Source organism: Penicillium riverlandense, assembly GCF_028828495.1.
Source record: "Penicillium riverlandense strain IBT 135883 chromosome Unknown utg000002l_segment0_segment0, whole genome shotgun sequence".
Taxonomy (NCBI): domain Eukaryota; kingdom Fungi; phylum Ascomycota; class Eurotiomycetes; order Eurotiales; family Aspergillaceae; genus Penicillium; species Penicillium riverlandense.
In genome coordinates this window covers 423,189-440,091 of record NW_026643195.1, presented here as the reverse complement: position 1 = coordinate 440,091, position 16,903 = coordinate 423,189, and the positions used below count along the sequence as shown (strand labels likewise).

General features: G+C 50.6%; 7 protein-coding genes across 7 annotated transcripts; 3 read left to right on the top strand and 4 right to left on the bottom strand.

Annotated features, from left to right (window-relative positions):
- Positions 1–417: 417 nt before the first annotated feature.
- N7474_002466 (putative serine/threonine protein kinase) lies at positions 418–2,507 on the top strand (the record flags this gene model as incomplete). Its single annotated transcript, XM_057193881.1, has 2 exons — positions 418–997; positions 1,045–2,507. The coding sequence occupies 2 exons, from the start codon at positions 418–420 to the stop codon at positions 2,505–2,507; spliced, it is 2,043 nt and encodes a 680-aa protein (XP_057055236.1).
- Positions 2,508–2,808: 301 nt separating this feature from the next.
- Positions 2,809–3,467, bottom strand: N7474_002465 (uncharacterized protein; the record flags this gene model as incomplete). The annotated part of the gene is made up of 3 exons (XM_057193880.1): positions 2,809–2,895; positions 2,984–3,346; positions 3,456–3,467. The coding sequence occupies 3 exons, from the start codon at positions 3,465–3,467 to the stop codon at positions 2,809–2,811; spliced, it is 462 nt and encodes a 153-aa protein (XP_057055235.1).
- Positions 3,468–4,580: 1,113 nt separating this feature from the next.
- Positions 4,581–6,198, top strand: N7474_002464 (Aldehyde/histidinol dehydrogenase; the record flags this gene model as incomplete). Its single annotated transcript, XM_057193879.1, has 3 exons — positions 4,581–4,705; positions 4,764–4,963; positions 5,015–6,198. 3 exons carry the CDS (start codon positions 4,581–4,583, stop codon positions 6,196–6,198), a joined length of 1,509 nt encoding a protein of 502 aa, XP_057055234.1.
- Positions 6,199–6,845: 647 nt separating this feature from the next.
- Positions 6,846–8,592, bottom strand: N7474_002463 (uncharacterized protein; the record flags this gene model as incomplete). Its single annotated transcript, XM_057193878.1, has 6 exons — positions 8,400–8,592; positions 8,074–8,339; positions 7,852–8,023; positions 7,733–7,740; positions 7,355–7,697; positions 6,846–7,268 (listed from the first exon to the last, which is right to left on the bottom strand). Exons 1-6 carry the CDS (start codon positions 8,556–8,558, stop codon positions 6,846–6,848), a joined length of 1,371 nt encoding a protein of 456 aa, XP_057055233.1. The 5' UTR covers positions 8,559–8,592.
- A 2,260-nt stretch (positions 8,593–10,852) lies between these two features.
- Positions 10,853–11,768, bottom strand: N7474_002462 (uncharacterized protein; the record flags this gene model as incomplete). The annotated part of the gene is made up of 2 exons (XM_057193877.1): positions 10,853–11,427; positions 11,486–11,768. 2 exons carry the CDS (start codon positions 11,766–11,768, stop codon positions 10,853–10,855), a joined length of 858 nt encoding a protein of 285 aa, XP_057055232.1.
- Positions 11,769–13,958: 2,190 nt separating this feature from the next.
- N7474_002461 (nascent polypeptide-associated complex subunit family protein) lies at positions 13,959–14,930 on the top strand (the record flags this gene model as incomplete). Its single annotated transcript, XM_057193876.1, has 3 exons — positions 13,959–14,004; positions 14,453–14,623; positions 14,686–14,930. The coding sequence occupies 3 exons, from the start codon at positions 13,959–13,961 to the stop codon at positions 14,928–14,930; spliced, it is 462 nt and encodes a 153-aa protein (XP_057055231.1).
- A 431-nt stretch (positions 14,931–15,361) lies between these two features.
- Positions 15,362–16,675, bottom strand: N7474_002460 (uncharacterized protein; the record flags this gene model as incomplete). The annotated part of the gene is made up of 2 exons (XM_057193875.1): positions 15,362–16,535; positions 16,593–16,675. The coding sequence occupies 2 exons, from the start codon at positions 16,673–16,675 to the stop codon at positions 15,362–15,364; spliced, it is 1,257 nt and encodes a 418-aa protein (XP_057055230.1).
- Between the last annotated feature and the right edge of the window lie 228 nt (positions 16,676–16,903).

Genomic DNA, 16,903 nt, shown 5'->3' with positions numbered 1-16,903 from the left:
CGTGTTGTCTGATCACCCGTGGGGCACTAATAATACTCAGCTCCGATCGATAGTGCCACTCTAAGTGTTGGGAGAACGAGTTTTTGCACAGCCCGTATGACGTGGAGCGAGTTGCCAGGGCAACTGCCAGGCACCGTAGGAGATCCCGCGGTGGAGGGCGAGCGATCAGATCGGTGGGGAGGAACAGCTGGAGCCGATCACAAGTCAGCTTTAGAATCATAATAAATAATAAGAGAGGGCAGTCTTGGGACAAATATTCCTCTCTATCCTTGTCGCGGCTCTGTTTAGTCTGTCTGCACGAAGGCAGTTAGTGTGATCCAAGGGGTCGGTGCCTCGTCCCTCCTTCATCCCTCTCTCCGTCTCTCTCCTCCTTCTTCTTCCTCCCACCCACCCTTCTGTCGTTTGCCGCTGTCTACCATGGCCATCGACGTCGCGAAAGACCCAGCTGAGCGCCCCAGCTTGCGCCTGCCCAACCCTCCTCCGCTGCTTCACACTCGCTCAGGCAACGAGTCCTTCAACCGCCCCTCCACCCCCGCTGACAATGGCTTCACAAGCCCACCCCAAACACCTCAGGGCAGCCCAAGCAAGAGTCGCATGCCGCCAGGCGCATTGGATCTGCCCAATGTCTTCGACAAAGCCATGAAGCTGACCCCCACCTCGCCCTCCAAATCCACCCACAACCACTACAACCACCCCATGTTTACACCCGGCAGCAAGAGCAGCCTCGAAGACTTCAACGAGAGTGTCATCCACCAACCTTCCAGTCCCACACGCCGCGGAAACAAAGAGAATACACCCCCAAGCCCGACGCGCACAACTAAGGACCTGGGCCTCAACCCCACTGCCGCGGCCATCTCGCGCCACGAGCCATATCAGCAGCGCGACACGGACACTTCGTCCCGGCGTCAACATGTCCAGATGCGCGGGCTGACCCCGGAGGAACTGGAGAAGCTGAACCAGCCCCGCGTCAAGCGATTGGTCAATGTGACTCAACTCTGTACGTGTTGATTTGTCTTGTGATTGTCGCTACTAACACTTGGATAGACTTCCTCGACCACTACTTTGATCTGCTCAGCTACGTTCATAACCGTCAAACCCGTCACACACAGTTCAAGAATGCATATCCCGACCCTCCTACAACTCCGGCTGAAGAATATGAGCCTGCTCTGCTGAAATATCTCGGTCGCGAGCGAGCGCACCTCCGCAAGCGTCGCACGCGCCTGCGCCAGCATGATTTCCAGATTTTGACCCAGGTCGGTCAGGGTGGTTACGGGCAGGTTTACCTTGCTCAGAAGAAGGATACCCGGGAAGTGTGCGCGTTGAAGGTGATGAGCAAGAAACTGCTGTTTAAGCTGGACGAAATCCGCCACATTCTGACCGAACGCGATATTTTGACTGCTGCCAAGAGCGAATGGCTTGTCAAGCTTCTGTATGCCTTCCAAGATGATGATCAGATCTATTTGGCCATGGAGTATGTGCCTGGTGGGGACTTCCGAACTCTCCTGAACAACACCGGCGTTCTGCACAACCGACACGCGCGATTCTACATTGCTGAGATGTTTAGCTGCATTGATGCCCTTCACGTCCTGGGATACATCCACCGAGATCTCAAACCGGAGAACTTCTTGATTGACTCGACCGGCCACGTCAAGTTGACCGACTTTGGCTTGGCCGCGGGGATGCTGAACCCGCGAAAGATCGAGTCCATGCGGGTCAAGCTGGAGGAGGTGGGTAACACTCCAGTTCCGTTCGGACAGCCGATGGAGCAGCGCACAATGGCGGAGAGACGACAGGGCTACCGGACTCTGCGGGAGCGCGATGTCAACTATGCCAAATCGATTGTCGGCTCTCCAGACTACATGGCCCCCGAAGTGCTCAAGGGCGAGGAGTACGACTTCACGGTTGATTACTGGAGCTTGGGGTGCATGCTGTTCGAAGCACTGGCAGGCTACCCACCCTTCGCAGGTGCGACGGTGGATGAGACGTGGCAGAATCTGAAGCGTTGGCAAAAGGTGCTTCGCAAGCCCGTGTACGAAGACCCGAATTACTTCCTGTCGCGTCGAACCTGGGACCTCATCACCAAGCTGGTTGCGGCGAAGGAGCAGCGGTTCAAGAACATCCAGGAGATCCATGCGCATGACTATTTCAACGAGGTCGATTTCGCCCATCTGCGCGAGCAGAAGGCACCCTTCGTCCCGGACCTGGACTCGGAGACAGATGCCGGCTACTTTGATGATTTCAGCAACGAGTCCGATATGGCCAAATACAAGGAGGTGCATGATAAGCAGCGCGCGTTGGAAGAGATGGCAGACCGCGGCGACAAGATGGGCAAGGGCTTGTTCGTTGGATTTACCTTCCGGTATGTTTCTTTTCTTTCGTTATTTTACTCGGTCTTTTCACTGACTGAGTCTACAATCAGTCACCGGAAACCTGCCGTGGATAGCACGGGTCGCAACTCGCCCCGCAAGCCCATTGCGACGGATGGCACATTCGGCACAATGTTTTAACTAACAGACTTTATGTTTCGCTGGAGCCCGCTTGACTTTGACTACTCCGAGCTGGACCTTGGGTTGGATTGCTGGGCATGTTTTCAGTATGAGTTTAATGTTGCTTTTTTCCTGTTTCTTGAGATTCCTTTTTACGGTGCGGATTGATTTTGATGGAAGGAGTTTCAATTCAATTCATGGTTGTATGATACATACATAGACGAATGCATTTCTGCCATCCGCCTACATATGTTATATCTAGTATCGACTGCAGTGACGGAGACGGGAAGAGCAAGAAAGACGATGTCGACCATGCCCTCACTCAGTTCTGGGGAAGCTGGCGCACCATCCTCAGGATCTCCGACTCGCCATCTCCAATGACGGCTCTGCCATTCACCCAGTCGACAGTCTAAAAGGGAAACATATTAGCACGCACACCCATATAACCGTAAAATCTCAACCAAAAATCAAACCCAAAAGGGAAAAGAAAAACTCACAACAGGCCGAACAAAGCTCCCCGCATCCTCCTTAAACTTCTTAATCGCGTCCTCCGCATCCTTCGCCCCCTTCACGAGCTCGGAAACGCCATAAGTGGCCTTCTCACCCTGCGGTCCCGTTCCGCTAACAGGCGAGATATAATCCAGGATATTGCGCAGCTGATCCGTCGTCGGGGGGTTGGTGGTGACTTCCAGCTCGAAGTCGCCGCGCTGCTGCTTCGCGTGCGAGGAGTAGTCGCTTGCTTGGTCCTCCGTTGCTGTTTCGGAGGCGTTGATCGAGGCTTGTTTTAGGATGTTCAATGCCCGAGTGCTGGAGGCCAGGGACGGGGAGTGGAAGAGGGTTATTGGGTCGAGGGTCTTGCTCTGTTGGGTGGATGGGTTAGTGCTTGGTTGGCTGTAGCGGATGGGATGGATCGAGGAGTTTGGGGTAGAGAAAGGAGGAAGGTAGGAGCTGGAGAGTGATTATACATACGAAGCGGAACATTGTGAAAGGTGTTCTTCGGGTTGGAATGGGAAAGAGTGAAGAAGTTGAGCTTTGCGAGGAAGAAGAGAAGTTCCTTGTCTCAGGCACGGGATGATGTCACTGTCCGGGCTTCGGCGGTTTCTTTCGGAGGTCATGTGATGGATGGACTATACAAAATGGGATATGCTGGCAGTTCTTGTTTGCCATTATCATTATTTATTGCAGGCAAATTCTGTGCATCAAATTGTTCGATGCCTACCTGATTAATGTAATTAACACGCCGGTGTTGAAAAAGTTGAGCATTTTTGGGCCTTAATAATCTATGAGGGCTTAAGCGCATTGATGTGCGTTATTCCGTTTCTATTCATCTAGAAGGGAACAAAATTCCAGCTACCTCGAAGCTCTGCAGCGTGCTGAGGAAAGGGCTACAAGATGCATTCGCACAAAAGTAACCCCGGGCATTGCCAAATATCGACACGTAATCCTAGGTAAATGCACAAGTGGTTGAATTTTCGGGACTTCAACCCGAACCCTTGCGGGCTAGGGCCCGAATGGATCATAGTACAAACAGACAGCTGACCCTCGTGAGAGGCTTAAGATAACCCAATACTAGGTAGACGATTGAAATATAATAGCCTAAGTGGGCAGTGGGCAGCTAAACCTCCTAGTAACGAAGAAGCTAAGTTTAGGAAACTAGCAATCCCCAGAAGGTTCAGTCCCATGCATCAATTCCACAAATTCTTGGGCAGTGGTGATCTAGTGCCATCGACGAGTCATCCCGTGGCACAGGTTTTCTCTTTGACCCACACGTCCTCTTAGAAGTAAAAGCACTGGTATGGAATAGAAGTTCAGAATTTGAACCAGATACAACGTTCTTTCTATAAAAAGCTGGACGAAATCGACCTTGGAAGTGAACAATCAACATGAAGGGAATTGAATCTAGATACAGGCGTCATTGGCCAATTTTGACCGAGGAATCGCTTTCTGCTTGTCTCTGGGCCACCAGCAAATCGCCGGAAGGACTTGCCCGAACTGGCTTAACCCACTTCGAGGATGCGGCTACAAACATATATCTCGGAACATCCAGGATTGAGGACAGGGAATATTAGAATATTTTGGAGAAAGCCGTGAAAAATGTCCCTGTTCGTTGGTATCGTCGCTCCCAACGGGCGCAGCTATAAGCAACCCACTGGCCTGTTCATCAACAACGAATTTGTGCCTGCTACGGGAGGGCAGACCATCACTTCCTTGGACCCCGCGTGTGTCATAATCCAAGTCAATTGCTGCGAACATCGCTGATCGTTTATTGTTTGATAGAACCGACAGGCCAATTGCGACCGTGCATGCTGCCAGTGCCGAAGACGTCGACCATGCCGTGAAGGCGGCCAAAGCCGCTCTGGTGCATCCATCATGGAAACAGCTGCCCGCCACGGAGCGGGGCCAGCTCATGTTGCGACTGGCCGATCTCATGGAGCAAAACAGAGAGCTTTTTGCTACCATTGATGCATGGGACAATGGTATGTCTTGTGTCGAAGCAATATGCTCGCCACACAATTGACTTTCGTCAGGAAAACCCTACCACGTTGCCCTTGAGGAAGACCTTACGGAAGCAATCACCACAATTCGTTACTATGGCGGCTGGGCCGACAAGATCTTTGGCCAGACAATCAACACCACCCCTCAAAAGTTTGCTTACACCATCCGCCAACCTATTGGCGTTGTGGGCCAGATTATCCCTTGGAATTATCCTCTTTCCATGGCCACTTGGAAGCTCGGCCCTGCTCTTGCTTGCGGCAACACCGTTGTCTTGAAGCCTGCAGAGCAGACCCCTCTGAGTGTACTCATTCTAGCCCAGCTGATCAAAGAAGCTGGATTCCCACCCGGTGTTGTCAATATCGTCAATGGGTATGGACGTGACGCTGGCGCAGCACTAGCGTCGCATCCGCTGGTCGACAAGATTGCGTTTACCGGCTCGACAGCCACAGCCAAGGTAATTATGAAGGCAGCTGCTGGATCGCTCAAGAACATTACTCTTGAGACCGGTGGTAAATCGCCACTTCTGGTTTTCCCAGATGCAGACATGGAGCAAGCCGTGAAATGGTCGCACTTTGGTATCATGTCTAACAAAGGCGAGATCTGCACTGCTACCTCTAGGATCTATGTTCACCGAGATATCCTCGACGTCTTCACTGCCAGCTTCAAGAAGGCGGTCGAGAGTGTTAAGATCGGCGACCAGTGGGATGAATCTGTCTTTCAAGGTCCGCAGGTGACACGCGCTCAGTATGATCGCATCCTCTCTTACTTCGAGATTGCCAAGAGTGAAGGCGCTACAATCCTCACCGGGGGAGCACCCTACAAGCCTGCTGAAGCGAAAAACCAAGACGGATACTTCATCCAGCCTACAGTGATCACCAATGCGACAGACTCGATGCGCATTGCCCAGGAGGAAGTGTTTGGTCCGGTAGTAGTACTTTTCCCGTTTGACAGCGAGGAAGAAGCTATCCGCCGCGCCAATAACACTACCTATGGCCTCGGCGCAGCTGTTTTTACTCGTGATCTTGAGCGTGCGCACCGCGTGGCTGCAGAAATCGAGTCTGGAATGGTGTGGGTTAACAGCAGCCAAGACTGCGATCCTCGCATCCCTTTTGGTGGCGTTAAGCAAAGTGGTATTGGGCGCGAGCTGGGAGAGGCTGGTCTTGAGGCTTACAGCCAGGTCAAGGCTGTCCATGTTAACATGGGTACTAAGCTTTAGATTCGCTAGAACAAGCACAGATGTGCATTATGATATAGGAAATATGCCAATGTACATGCGCAAACCATTCGAAATAGAGAGTTAATAATTGCTGCATATTAATCATTTCTTTCGGCTTCTTCTCTCATGTCACAATTTGAGTATGGCTGATGCCCTTCAACGCCGTGCCGGTACGATGATATCAACGCATGGGATTACCAAACCTTCGTATTTCCAGACTGTTTAAATAACCCTTCTATTTTTATCCATTGCGTGAACAGATAATGAAAATTTTATCATCTGTGAAATATGCAGTTGATGCATATATCCTCACTGATTGGTTTGGACGCAAAGTGATAGATACCCGAAAGGGCAAGTGTCTCCGAAGGAGCGTAGAAATCACCGAGTACCTAATTCACCTAATTCCACAGGAGACTGCGCTACAATATAGGAGAACCATCTCGCGAGAGTGGGTAAGTGACAGCGGAACAAAAAGGCTCAAGTAATATTATTAGAATGAAGAATAACATCTACGTAACTGTAAGTGATCAATAAATACTGAATTCTGGGCTATCTTGTAGGCCAGACTTGATGATAGATCCTGTTCCCTTGCGCTTTGTCCGAGCATTTAGCCAAAAATTCTCCAAATGTCCCACAACTCTGCCTACCTACGAGTTGGAATTGTCAACACAAGTCCAGGACCTGGAGCTGCCTTCTTTTTGAAGGGAGTCGACAATGTTAACAACCGACCCATATGTGCCAGCGATAGTTATGAATGTCCCAACCACAATTAGGAAACCGCTCCAAAAGGCAAGGGCGATCCACCTCCAGGTTCTCTTTGTAGTATGAATATCACTCCAGTTGTCGTAGAACCACATACAGCCAGCAGCTTGGTAGGCTAAAATTGCCCCTAACAGGGCGCCGATGAGGGAAAGGAGGTTATTGAAAACTGGAATGCCACTTGCAATAACGTATGCAATAATGGTACACCCGAATGTGCAGCCAATCCAAGTACTCCAGTGGATGAATGTGTTTGACGTCAAGTGTTGTGACCCTCGAAGGATACGGACAAAAAGGTATTTGCTTGGTATCTGGTGCTTATAAGGTATTATGAGCGTTGAACAGGCGAGGAAACGGGGTTTCTTTGGAACGACCATGGTGCGAAGTATAGACGTACATGAATCAGAATAGTGGTTGACGCAATCAGGCCAGGCAAGGCAATGCCATAGGAGACACTCTTGATCAAAGGACCAGCAGACCCTAGAGCAGGTGAGGCCACCATGGTCCCGCAGTAGTAGTAAACAGTGGCGCCGACGGTCACATACAAAACGGTGGAGCAGAGTTGGCTCAAAAACACTGCACGATTAAAGTATCGAAGGTCCCGCATCTCAGCTGCAATAGAGAAATATGCGGGTGTAGCAGTGCAGGCAAAAATTAGAGTAGACACAGCGGAAACGCCATCTGCAAACGATGGTCTTTGAACGATTTTAAAATCTGAAGTCCAGCCGTGTGGTGCAGAGCTCGGTCCGCCTTGGATACCAACCGCAATAGTCACAGTAAGAACTAGAAGACACGAATATTAGAATGAAAGGATGATGTGGAGAGGAAAAGGGCTAAATGGTGAGGAATAGGGGATGAGTACAGACCAGCTGTAACAATACTTGCCAAACCAACCCACGCTATCCAACTAATTCGACTCAGAGTTTGAATGCTAGCAAATAGAAATCCAATGGTAGCAGCAACAACAGCAAAAGCAGCAGTACAGGTGCCGTGGCCCGAGACAGCATTCAGGCTGATCGATATACCTAAAATACCGGACCCGGCAACGAAGATCCAATCTTTCGTACTTAGTACGCATCATACCCAAATTTGGAAGTATATCAGTCAATAATTCACTTACAAAGGCAGAACGCGAGTCCAAATAATTCCCGCCCAACTTTGCCAAACATCAACCCCCCTGCATCATTCATGCCATATACTTCGCGATGATTCAGCTTGAAGACACCAACCATGTAGCTAGTCCATGTTGCGATTCCTGCCGCGATGCAAAGTAAGATAATTCCTGGCACCAATCCCAGCACGTCAAAAGTGGCCGGGATGGAGAGAACACCCAGGCCAATCTGGGTCTTCAGCATTAAAGCAACTGTGCCCCACCATCCAACCTAGATGCCTTTGAGTCTCATGGTTTCCATAGAGTTTATATTCATTTTCAGAACACTCACACTGCGATAATTAGGCCCATTTTCGTTGACTTTGCCGAACACAGCATCATAGGCACTGTCGATTTCTCCGGTCTGATATTTCCATATCTGGATAGGTATATCCGTCGTGTCCTTTGAATCCTCAATGGGGACGGGGATCTTGGTGTCTTTTTCAGCCATGATGTCAAATATTTGGATCTTGGAAATGGTACGTCTAAGATGCTGGAATGGATTGGGGATCTTTTATCTAGGATCCCTCTGTACGCACAACACTTTCTCTAATCGCAAGGCATTTTGTGTACCGCACTACACATAGTAGATTGCGTAGTAGGTTATGTCACTCTCATCGCTGAGAATGGCAGTAAATAGCCCGCATTCCTCACTTCATTCCAACCGTCAAAACAAACCCCTTGATTATTTCCTTCTTCCCCACTAGATAAGCTGAATACTGGTATCAATATGCAGCCTACTCCAGCATCAAATTCTTGCTCTGGATTTTACCCGCTCCTACCATAAATTCTACCCCTGATTCTTTACGATGGCCAGCCTAGATATGCGTGGGTCTTGGGCATGTCCAAAACCAGGTACCACTTACCAATAAGATATTGCAATTAAGGTTGTGAAAACGCCGCTGGTTCAGGAAATACACAAGCACTTTATAGCTAATCGTAATCGCTTCTAGTCCGACAATTCAATTTAAACCCTTGTCAGGTATGGATATTTTGGCGAGAAAACGCACCTATGTGTGGGTCAAACACAGTGTGCACCACAACTGTGTCATTGGAGACTGGAATGACCTCGATGAAAGAACTTATCACAAAGGTGACTTTGGACACCGCTGCCAGGCTGATCACCGTTACTGCTGAGTGTGGCGCTGACAAATGCAAGAGCGTTGAGTTCGATAATATCCTTCCATCCGTTCTCTCGAACTCGATTTTCAAATCGAAGTTCCGGGGCTTGGCAAGATGTCTGTCGATATTGCGTATGGAGGTACGATGTACGGGCTTGTGGATGTTTTGCTGTACCGCTATACAGCATTTATTCCACCCTACGAAGACCGGTTAATAATTCATAACGACAAGGAGGTGAATTAGCAGCTCTAATCTCCGTATGGGGGGTTATTCCCTCTAACAAAAGGGATTCGATACGTAAGAAGCTTGGGGAGAGCCTTTCCAGAAATCGAGCCAACAATAACCTTCCCGTTCTCAAAAGAAAGGCAATCTAAAAAAGTCCCAAGGATGACGGCATCCTGCACAAGGTCAATTTTTCCCTTTAATTTGTCGCGATTATCTGCTGCCATTCCATCGATACTCTCTAGCGGTGATGCTAAGAGAGCCTCAAGATGGGATCGAATACGGCCATCAACGGCCTCATCGCTACTATAAGCGAGGTAGCCCTTTGATAGAACACGACCAAGGGATCTATTGATAGCACTTCGACCCGTCGCGCCCTTGCCAGCAATTCCGTGAATCCACATCTTGCCATGTAGACGATTGAAGGAATAAGCCCAAACGCCCTCTTTAAGAAGCTCCTCATCTTCCAAAGCTATGGCATCGGGCACAACGGGGCCCAAGGACTTCCCAGCAATCCTAAAAGCGTCTAAGTCGAGTGGCTCAGTACGAAACTGTTGCACTACCTCACGACCATCCGCTAAGGTCAAAAATAGGGTCCGACTAAACATTCCCTGCATAGGAGGCCTATCGATGTGCTTTACAGCACTCCCTGGATGCTTGAGGACCTGCTTCTTTACCCATCTGACTTGCTTTGTAGTTGTGTCGAGCAATTTGGGGAGGTCTTTATCGGAATGGATCTCTGGTATTGTCGATGGTTGTAGGATGAAGGCGAATAGAGAAATCAAAGTCGATGTTAGAACCGTGAATAGACCAAGCCTTCCGTTGTTGGTGGGAAATACTTACAGGAGAGGGCGGTGAACTTGGTCCAGGAGCGATAGCGGTCTATGCCGCACTAATGCAAGCCAATGGCTGAGGTTGAAAGAAGTTTTGTCCAGTGATATCAAGTGCCCCACTATCCGACGTCTCCTTGGGCGCCAAATCGTGTGGAGATATGCAAGGCAAGGAGGCTCTGATAGACGGCATGATCTGGGAAAGCGCTTAGAACACGTCTAATATGCATCGCTCGTAGACCCGGTTGGAGCATCAAAGCCCCTTAACAACCAATAGACTTTTTCATTGTTAGATTGCCCTCGTGGCGCGCGACTTCGAATCCGTTGCTGGACCCTCCACCTTTTTAGACAGACGAGGGGTTATTGTTAATTCTAATGAAGAGTGCAATTAGACAGCTCATATACAGAAGTTATTTGGGGTGCCTCGTTAGCCAGGTATCAGAGCAGATCAAACGGACAAGAAACTCCGAGGCTATGCTCGAAGAAGTATATTATGCTATTCTGCAATCTGGTATATTCAAGAAAATTCAACTAAAGAAGGTGCAACCAAGAGGGACCCCACTCTCTTGATTTAACGGTATGATCCGTTGTGATAGGAACCGTCTGTTCTGCTGCAGCTACCCGAAACGCTCTCGAGTTCTACTCGGGCCGGAATAGACGCAGGAAGCTCACGCACAAGGTCATGAGAATCAGCGTTCTTGTGGGCTGCCAAAGCCGCTGCCACGGCCTGCATTCTTCTTCTCCGCTCCCACAATGCCCAGACGAGGAACGCGATCGCCAGGAGTCCGAGGGGAACGCCGACGCCAGCCCCGATTGCTACATCTTTGTTCGAGTCACAGGTTGTGTTGTTGGAATTGAGCTCTTCTGTACTCGAATTCGTGGTGTGCTTTGTTGGTTCTGTTTGGGGGGCGGCATGGGAGGCGATATGCGACAATTTTGACTTCTTGACCAGGTTGGACAGGGCGGCCACTCCGGGGACGAGTTCTGCGTTGTTCACTTTAAAGGGTGTTGAGGGTTCACCGGTCATGGAGTTGCTGCAGGTCGCGGCGTTGTCTTCTGCGATAACAGAGTTGCAGCAGTAGTATGAGTCCGAGCCCGTGCTGTTGAAGAGTACTAAAGCTGCTCCGCCGGCAGGTCCATAGTCCACTATAGATAATGGGTTAGTATGCATAAACTTAACAAAAACAGTTTGGCGAAGACTCACTTCCGCAATACTGAGCACAGTTGTCAGACTGCCATGTTGAGTCGCTGCAGCTCCCGCGCGACAGGCCGAATGGTTGCTCGATAGCCAGACACAGTCCATTCGTCAGGCAGACGGCGTCTGGGCCGCAACAGGCACTCGCCGTTCCATCCCCACGACAAGGAACATCCCCATCAGCCGGTGTGCCGTTCGGATAATAACACTCCGTTGCCCCCGTAATCAAGGCCAGGGCGTAGAAAATGATAACTTTGAGCGCCAGGCTCTTCTCAAATGAATGTACTGCCATTATTATGGCGGGGAAGAGGCCATCGAAACTCCCCAAAAGAGGTGGAAGAGTGTGCTTTTAGAAGGCAATTCACTTGGGAAGAGAGTGAGAGACTAGAGAACCGATACTACGGGCGGGGGGCCATAATATTTAAACCGACGAGGCTCGCTCCACCGCGTGTTATAGTGGATTGCAGCCTCGCTGAGCATAGCGCCAGTCGGTGCGGAGACCATGTATGTATGTACTACTCGTCGTCGTTTTTAGTATTGAACCGTACAACTACCTACTCTGTATGAGGAATGTGCCATATAACTACTGGGCGGACCAGTAGTGTTTGGGTTGAGTTTTGCACCACGCACTCAGAGCTCCGTCGCAAAACACGGACCATTTTCATTCGTTTTCGGTCCGTTACCCACATCCTCTTCTCCACCGATGATAATTGGCCGAACAACCCGTATACCACAGGAGGGAGGAGATCGACAGGAGATATTGGCATTTTAGCAATGCCATAACCAGGCTGCAACCTGGTGATACAGTATAATGCGGGCAACTGGCCAACTGAACCCTCTGCATCCGCTGCGAGTCATGAAATCCAGATCCGGCAAAAAACAATCATTAACAATTGGCCCTTCGTTTTCAGCAGGGGCCTTTTATAAAAAGGGTCCAGGGGCTAAAGTTAAGCCAAGGGCTTAGGGATGGTTAGTTTTGTAACTAGCCTTGCGCAAGGCTCAATGAGCGAGCGGCTTGCTTGTAGACACCAGATTATCCTGTCACTCTGGCAATCAAAGTTTTGGTATCGTGTGGTCCCGTCCATAGGGCCGTTCCGAGTGACCCAGGAGCAGGAGCGGGCGCGGTTTGTAGTATGGCCCCCAAATAGGGATCAACACCCAACACAATTATAGTATCACGCACCGGGTGTTAACACGGCCTCTGGTTAGAAGACGCGGTCTTAGCGTGTTCGACTAGGCATCAATCCCAGTTCGCTGAGGGCGGAGGCGCCTAATACTCCGTACACATGTACGGATCGTCAGGTCCAGCGTGCGGAGTGCTCCGGGCTTGGGCTGTCGCATGTCTAAATAAGTTTGGTCTGTTTCCAGATGGGTACCCAAGATCAAGACAGAGGTTTTATATACAGGGCGATGAAAGCATCTGGGACGGACGCGAAGTCGCGATGGATGAAAGAGACAAGGAGAGCAGGAGAAAAGGTCAGGACCAGCTTTTCTCTATGACAGAAGAACTACTGCCTTTATCCACTTCTCAAACCCATCAACATCGAGAAGGAAGGCCCATTTTATGCAATCAAAAAAAGAAGGTTCTTGCGATTCTGCTAAGATCTGATCTGACGATTTCGATGTTGATATCCCCAGATGTTAAGGTGTCAAGGCATATGTGCATCATGGTACCAACTTACACGTGACTTTAAAAGTCATGTGATCAGACTGGATTCACCATGGCGGCCTCTGGTGGGTGAAATACACTTGGATCCTCTGTTATTTGATATGAAAGAGTTCAGCCTATATATATGAGACACTCGTCTAGGGGTTTGATGTTCCAAATACATGGTTGGCAAGCGGTGCTGGCTACTCCGGGGTCCCTGTCCAGAGAACACTGCGACTCTGGCTGCAGTTGTGGCCAAAAAATTAAATGGGAGCAATGAATTGAGAAAATAACAATATAACTGTACTTCTAACGGTGTCTAATAGTAGGTGATCTAGTCGATGACATTGAAGCTGAGTCTGCAAAGCGTATGTAGTAGTTAGGGTTTTAGCCGAGAGGGCCTTTCAACACCCACAATCAACGTAGTCTCACCACTCCAGCAACTATCTAGTCAATCGGAATGACCACAGTAGATGATAGCCATAGTTCAATATAGTAGATACCAAAATCGCAGACTGTAGTCTACCATAAGTACTAACCATTCCGGCCGCCCACACTTAGCGAAGGCCGGCGAACAAACTCCCCACACAAAACTCTCCGCCTCGAACGAAGCGCATCATCACTTCCACTTCCCTCAACCAACCACCCACTTCCACCCTCTCACCACCCATCTACCCGTTTCTCTCGAGTCGGTATGTTCTTGCCCCACGCTTAATTCATCCGCCACACATTCTCGCACCGATTTATTCTTGTCCCGCACAAGCTCCGACTGCGTCCCTCGGCTAACTCTCACCGTCGCGGTACAGGCGACACGACACCCCTCCCATCGTCACCATGGATCAGGCAAAGTTGGCTAGAATGCAGGCTAGCGTGCGGATTGGTATGTTCGGCTCTGTTTTTTTCATCTCTGTTCCTCGGGGCATGCTGTTGGGGATTCGTGATCGAGGCTCGAAGCTAGTCATGCTCCGTCGACTCCGCTGGATCTGCTGGCTTGTCTTTTTTTCGTTTCGCCTGGCGCCAGGTCTTTTTCTCCGTTGATTTTGAAACCTTTACTGACTCCTTCGCTTTTGAATAGGGTATGTATAATCTGTCTCTGTTGAACCCGTCACTTCCCATGCCCGACCTCCGGTTACCCGTCCTTCGAGAGATATTCCCTGCCGATTGGGGCACTGCGATCTGCCATTGAGGTTTCCGGTGTGGGATACAGTAACCCAGCACTCTCCAATCGGACTATTGCATCACTTTTTTGGACATGCCCTTCCACTCCGATATAGCCGCCCGCCATGAAGGGAAAAAATAATATCGACTAACACACTCTTCGCACAGAGGCAAGGGCACTCCCCGCCGCAAGGTCAAGAAGGTCCACAAGACCGCCGGCGCCGACGACAAGAAGCTGCAGACGACCCTGAAGAAGATGAACGTGCAGCCCATCCAGGCCATCGAGGAGGTCAACATGTTCAAGGAGGACGGCAACGTTATCCACTTCGCTGCCCCCAAGGGTGAGTCTTGACTCTTTTCCCCACCATCCCGACCCATATCTAACAGCTATCTCTAATCTTAGTCCACGCCTCCGTCCCCTCCAACACTTTCGCCCTCTACGGCAACGGTGAGGAGAAGGAACTCACCGAGCTCGTCCCCGGCATCCTGAACCAGCTCGGCCCCGACAGCCTGGCCTCGCTCCGCAAGCTGGCCGAGAGCTACCAGAACATGCAGAAGGCACAGGGCGGTGACAAGAAGGATGATGAGGACGAGGACGATATCCCCGATCTGGTTGAGGGCGAGAACTTTGAGAGCAAGGTCGAATAAACGTCCTAACTAGGATCTAACTTAAGTTCAAAAATTGTCTTGAAATACCAATGGTTCTACACGCTCAATGAAATGCATCATTTCAGCGTTCAATTTTCGGTTGTTGCTTGCGGGCGCAAGGACAAGCAGATATGGATGTAAGCTACAGCAGGAGGTAATTCGGAGAGCGTCAGATGTCCAATCAGGACTTTGTTCGTCGGATCTATCTACTACGTAAGATGAGATCGACTATCGTACACGCAATCGCCAATCAATCCAACTCCATGCTCAATGAGTGCATACATAACACGATCAGACCTGGGCGGTGGGATAGGGCACGTCAAAAACTCGAGGCAACGAGTCAAGAGTACAAGTTGTCGCAAGAGTGGCCCTCGGGCTGGATTTATCAATGTGATATAAGAAGACCTCTTAAAGGCCGGAGCGGCAGCACTTCATGACTCCTCCTTCAGCCCACAGATATCAGAGCCCAGGATCTTGTCCACCATGTACCAGAAGCGCCAGTACGCATTAGACTTGTCGTAATCAAACGTGCCGTCTTCGCGAAGTTGCGGCCCGTCGCCCACAATATCACCGGTGAACCAGCTCAGGATGGGGATCGATCGAAGCACACGTTCGGTGAGCGTCGGCTGGGGCGGGAGAGCTTCAGTCAAGGGGCGGAGCTTCGTGCGGCGGACGGTAGGAATGTGCGTCATGAAATCTGACTCTGGCTTCGGCTCCGCAGCGACATGGCGTTGCTGGACTGAGGACGTGAGCTGGATGCCAGTCGATGCTCCTGTCACCGTTGCCGTCCCAGATGTCGCGGTTGTCGTGCTCGAGTTCAGTGATTGTTCCTCATCCACCTCTGTAACATCTGCAACGCTTGACAGATTGTTCATTGCGAAGGACCGCGGGAGCGTTGACCGATCCTGGTCCTTGCTCGAGAGGAAAGCCGTCGAGTGCGACGTCGTCAGTGTCCGCGGCGCTCTGTTTCGGAGGTTGTTGGTCGTCGAAGAGCCGGCAGGGATTGCAGCATCGTCAGCTGGGCCGTGGCCATGATACAGTTCACAGAACACAAGGTGCCCATCAATCTCCTGTGGCGAGTAGAAGCAGGCGCGGTCCGCGGCAGAGGTCGAGTCGAACGTGACCTTGATCCAGTGATATCCGCCATCGTAGCGCTTGGATTTGCGGTTTGCATCGGCCGACAAATTGGCGCGGATTACCACGTCGCCTCCGCTCAAGAGTTGGGTGTAGTGGCTGGCAGAATTGGGGTCACTGCGCGGGTAGTCCTCGCAAATCAGGCCCTGCGAGATGCGCTCGTATTTATCGATCACCTTCCACTCGGAATCTTTGGCCTTGTATCCGTAGAGAATGCACTCCGTCGCAACTTTTTCGGTTTGTTTCCGGGGGTTGTCGAGGCTGGATGACGAGGATGACTTGGGAAGGCCCTGTGTCTTTTCCTCCTCTTGTTGCACTGCGAATAAACGACCGAACTCGGCGACGTTGGCATTTTCTCGCTTTGCGGGTGTTCCGGTTCGTGTCCGTGAGCGCGCATGGTCATATCGCGCATTCCTTCTCTTGCCGAAAGGTCCTGTCTCTTCTGGCGGCCGACGGGGATTGCGAGATTCACTGTGGGGAGTGTCAGCACGATATATCGAGAAAACCCTCAAACCGCCAGAAGCTCACTCTTTGTAGACGTAACCCCAGGGCAAGAGGTTGCCCTTCTCGTCTCGCGCGCGCTCCTCTGGTGGCACGGAGTGGTATTCCATGGCGACGCAGGAACGCCGCAGAAGCGCTGAAATATACAGAGGCGGTTTGAAGAAGCCCAAAGACAGCTTCAAGATTAAGAGAATCGAAGCGCGAAAGAGTATCGCGGAGATGGGCAGGTCGCCTCGAGTGGTAGGGTCAGACTTCGGATAGGGAAACGCCAAAAGTTTTGGGCGCCGTAAACATTGGTAGGGATCACGTGATCGCCATCTATAATGAGAAGAGCAGAC